The following is a 3,704-nucleotide window of genomic DNA, read 5'->3' as shown; positions in this document are numbered from 1 at the left end:
TGGGCAGAAGACCTAAACAGACATTTCTCCAAAGAAGATATACAGATTGCCAACAGACACATGAAAGAATGCTCAACATCATTAATCATTAGAGAAATGTAAATCAAAACTACAATGAGATATCATCTCACACTGGTCAGAACGGCCATCATCAAAAAATCTAGAAACAATAAATGCTGGAGAGGGTGTGGAGGAAAGGGAACACTCTTGCACTGTTGGTGGGAATGTGAATTGATACAGCCACTATGGCGAACAGTATGGAGGTTCCTTAACAAACAAAAAATAGAACTACCATACGACCCAGCTATCCCACTACTGGGCATATAACCTGAGAAAACCATAATTCAAAAAGAGTCATTTACCAAAATGTTCATTGCAGCTCTATTTACAATAGCCAGGACATGGAAGCCACCTAAGTGTCCATCATTGGATTAATGGATAAAGAAGATGTGGCACATATATACAATGGAATATTACTCAGCCATAAAAAGAAATGAAATGGAGGTATTTGTAGTGAGGTGATGGAGTTAGAGTCTGTCATATAGAGTGAAGTAAGTCAGAAAGAGAAAAACAAATATAATATGCTAACACATATATATGGAATCTAAGGGAAAAAAAAAAAAGGTCATGAAGAACCTAGTGGCAAGACAGGAATAAAGACACAGACCTACTAGAGAATGGACTTGAGGATATGGGGAGGGGGAGGGGTAAGATATGACAGGGTGAGAGAGTGGCATGCACATATATACACTACCAAATGTAAAATAGATAGCTAGTGGGAAGCAGCCGCATAGCACAGGGAGATCAGCTCGATGCTTTGTGACAGCTTGGAGGGGTGGGATCAGGAGGGTGTGAGGGGAGGAGATGCAGGAGGGAGGAGATTTGGGAAGGTATGTGTATGTTTGACTGATTCACTTTGTTATGAAGCAGAAACTGACACACCATTGTAAAGCAATTATACTCCAATAAAGATGTTTCAGAAAAAAATGTTACTTATGCACAATGGCATTTAGCAAACAGAGTACAGTCCATCATCTCATCCAGATTCACACAGACAGGTCTCATTTGAGAGCTATATCCTAAAGAGCTGGTATTTTGAGCCAAAGTACTCCTAACCTGAGTTTCTTAACTGCCAATACGGACTTCTTACTTGGAAAGCCGGCCTTCTTGGCCACCTCGACCACATCTAACAATTGCCCTGTCGTGTGTTGACTCGACAGTCGAGCACCAGGTCTGTCTGATGGTGGTGGCAGGAACTATTATTATATCCGGATAAATAAAAGCCCATATTTTGAAATGCCATTTTGAGATTCAAATCAAGGGTACAACATATTCAGAAATGAGTTTTCAGCAATCTGGAATCCTGAATGATGTGAAAAATTTCAGAAATTGATGGCAAATTGTTCCCGTGATGGGTTCCCAGCTATGGAAACATTAATACATTGATTCAAATTCCTTTACTCAATCAACATAGCCCTGGGGTCATCCTGCAATTGTGTATCAAAAAATACGAAGTTAGGGTGACAAAGTTTGACAATAATTTTATACAAGTCAAATTTGGAAAGTCATATTAAGAATATCCGTTCTGACAGAAAAACATCAAATCCTTTGTGTACACATTCAGTTTGACTGTAACAAAGCAACGTGTACAATTTTAACGTTTAAAACTGAGCATCATCTTTCTTTCCAGTGAAATGAAAAGAAAAATTTAAAAATAAACAGGAACAAAATTACAATAAAGAATGTCAACTGCAAATGAGATCCTATGGGTTCTACTGATTCTCTCATCGAGTAGCAGGGCTCAAGTCATCATTAGGAGATAATTTGATTTTAAATGTGTCATCTTAAACTGCAAGGATGTCTGTTAAATATCACAATTAAAACATGCCAAAGGAGAAGCCATACTGTCAAAATGCCCACTTAACCCACCCAAGCATCTCAAACCCACCCTTTGCTGACCTTCTATAACCCCATTTATTAAAGTTTTTTTTTTCCTTTTTTTAAACAAGAGAAAGTAAACAGATACATGTTGGTAAATGCTAACTGTCCATATTCACATAGACACAGTGTAAACTCTGAGCCCAATATACAGAGAATGGAGGAAAAAATCTAGACTTCTATGCACTACTTCACAGGGACCTAGCACCCTCCAGCTTCCAGCAGAGCTAAGGGAGTAGGAGGCTTTTTTCCCACGGAGCATGGTGGTGTTGATTCCATAAAGTTTTTGTTGAGGCAGGAAGGGATAAAAATGAATTTGGAACAGAAAAGGGTAGAGATTCTTTTCCTACTGAGTTCTGCTCAAGGTATTTCCCCCCAAAATAAGTTGAGAACCATGGTATAAAGGAGAAAAGAGACCTCAAAACAGGATGACTAAAAACAAGAGAACAAAAAAAAAGATTGCCACTTGCTCCCAGGGACTGGAGAAAATTAAAAAAGGAAGGTTGGAATCCATCAGTGTTCCATTAGTCATCTTCTCCTTCATCTTCCTCTCCTTTCTCCTCCTCCTCATAATCTTCATCTTCTTCACCTTTATCCTCATCCCTTTCTTCATCAATATCTTCCAATCCTTCTTCTTCTTTAACATCATCATCATCTTCTTCTTCCCCTTCCTCATCATCCACGTCAGGAACCAAGTAGTACTGTAATGGATTTGGCCAAATATCATCTTTGATGACCTCTCCTAACTCATCTGCAGCTGCATCAGAATGATCAGGAAACCAGGTGAAGAAGCTCTCTGGTTCCTCATGCTGTGTCTTCCTGCTGGCTTTATTCTGCGTTTGGCTTGAACTTTTCATCAGATCCTTTCTGGATTTCGATTTGATTTCAGTGCACTTTGAAGATGAATCACCACTCTCATTCAGATGAAATTCTTTGGAGAGAACTTTATTTTCAAAGTAAGGGTTTTCATTAAAACAAAAATCTATTCTATAACCTGATTTAATATTTTCAAATTCTCTTACTTCAACTCTTATCAAATAATGCAGTGCCTCTTCACCCTCCTGCACAAACAGTACAGACAACTGTGGATGGTTGACAAATGTTGTTACACCAAAATTTCGGATTTTGGAAGTCCATTCTGACCTCTTCTGAAAAAATGGTTGGCGGAGTTTGTTATTTTTCTGTTCTACTTTCAAAATCTTCGCGTTGGCTTGTTCATTACATCTGTCTATTTCATTTTGTACTTCATCAATATGTTCAATTTCTTCTTGCTGTTCTTTTTCTTCCTTTGGCAAGTTTGGAGAAGCAGATGTTTCCCCTGCCCTGGAGGCAGGAGTCAGTCTCACTTTCTTTGGTTTCTTCGCTTGAGGTGGAAGTGAAGACTGGTGTTTGGGAGCCATGCTGTGGGAAAAACCAAGAATCCACCCAAGGGAAGACACAAACACAAAGAGCTCTGAAAACTCACATTATTTCATTTTAATTCTCATAGTCGTACTTTGAGACAGCCACACATTTTTCTTTCCATGTTAATTAACAGACAGGCAGGTAATGTTTAGAGACCCTGAAGAACTCAACCACATCTCACAGAGTCAAAATCAAGCTGTCAATTCAGGTCTGTCTGGCTCCAAAATCCACCACAGGCATGTCTGCTTGATCCACAAAAGAAATTAGGACACAGGTGAAGTTTGAGTGGAGCCAAAACAATGAAACTACTTAAAGGCCTTCGTCAGAGAATTATGATAATAAAATTATTATTTTAGGAAAAT

General features: G+C 38.7%; 1 protein-coding gene across 1 annotated transcript; it reads right to left on the bottom strand.

The window, feature by feature from the left end:
• Positions 1–2,408: 2,408 nt before the first annotated feature.
• On the bottom strand, positions 2,409–3,362 carry LOC118884332 (protein SET-like). Its single transcript, XM_036831916.1, has one exon. It carries the CDS (start codon positions 3,336–3,338, stop codon positions 2,463–2,465), a length of 876 nt encoding a protein of 291 aa, XP_036687811.1. The 5' UTR covers positions 3,339–3,362; the 3' UTR covers positions 2,409–2,462.
• Positions 3,363–3,704: the final 342 nt, after the last annotated feature.

Source organism: Balaenoptera musculus, chromosome 18 (assembly GCF_009873245.2).
Source record: "Balaenoptera musculus isolate JJ_BM4_2016_0621 chromosome 18, mBalMus1.pri.v3, whole genome shotgun sequence".
Classification (NCBI taxonomy): domain Eukaryota; kingdom Metazoa; phylum Chordata; class Mammalia; order Artiodactyla; family Balaenopteridae; genus Balaenoptera; species Balaenoptera musculus.
This window is presented reverse-complemented; position numbering and strand designations above follow the sequence as displayed.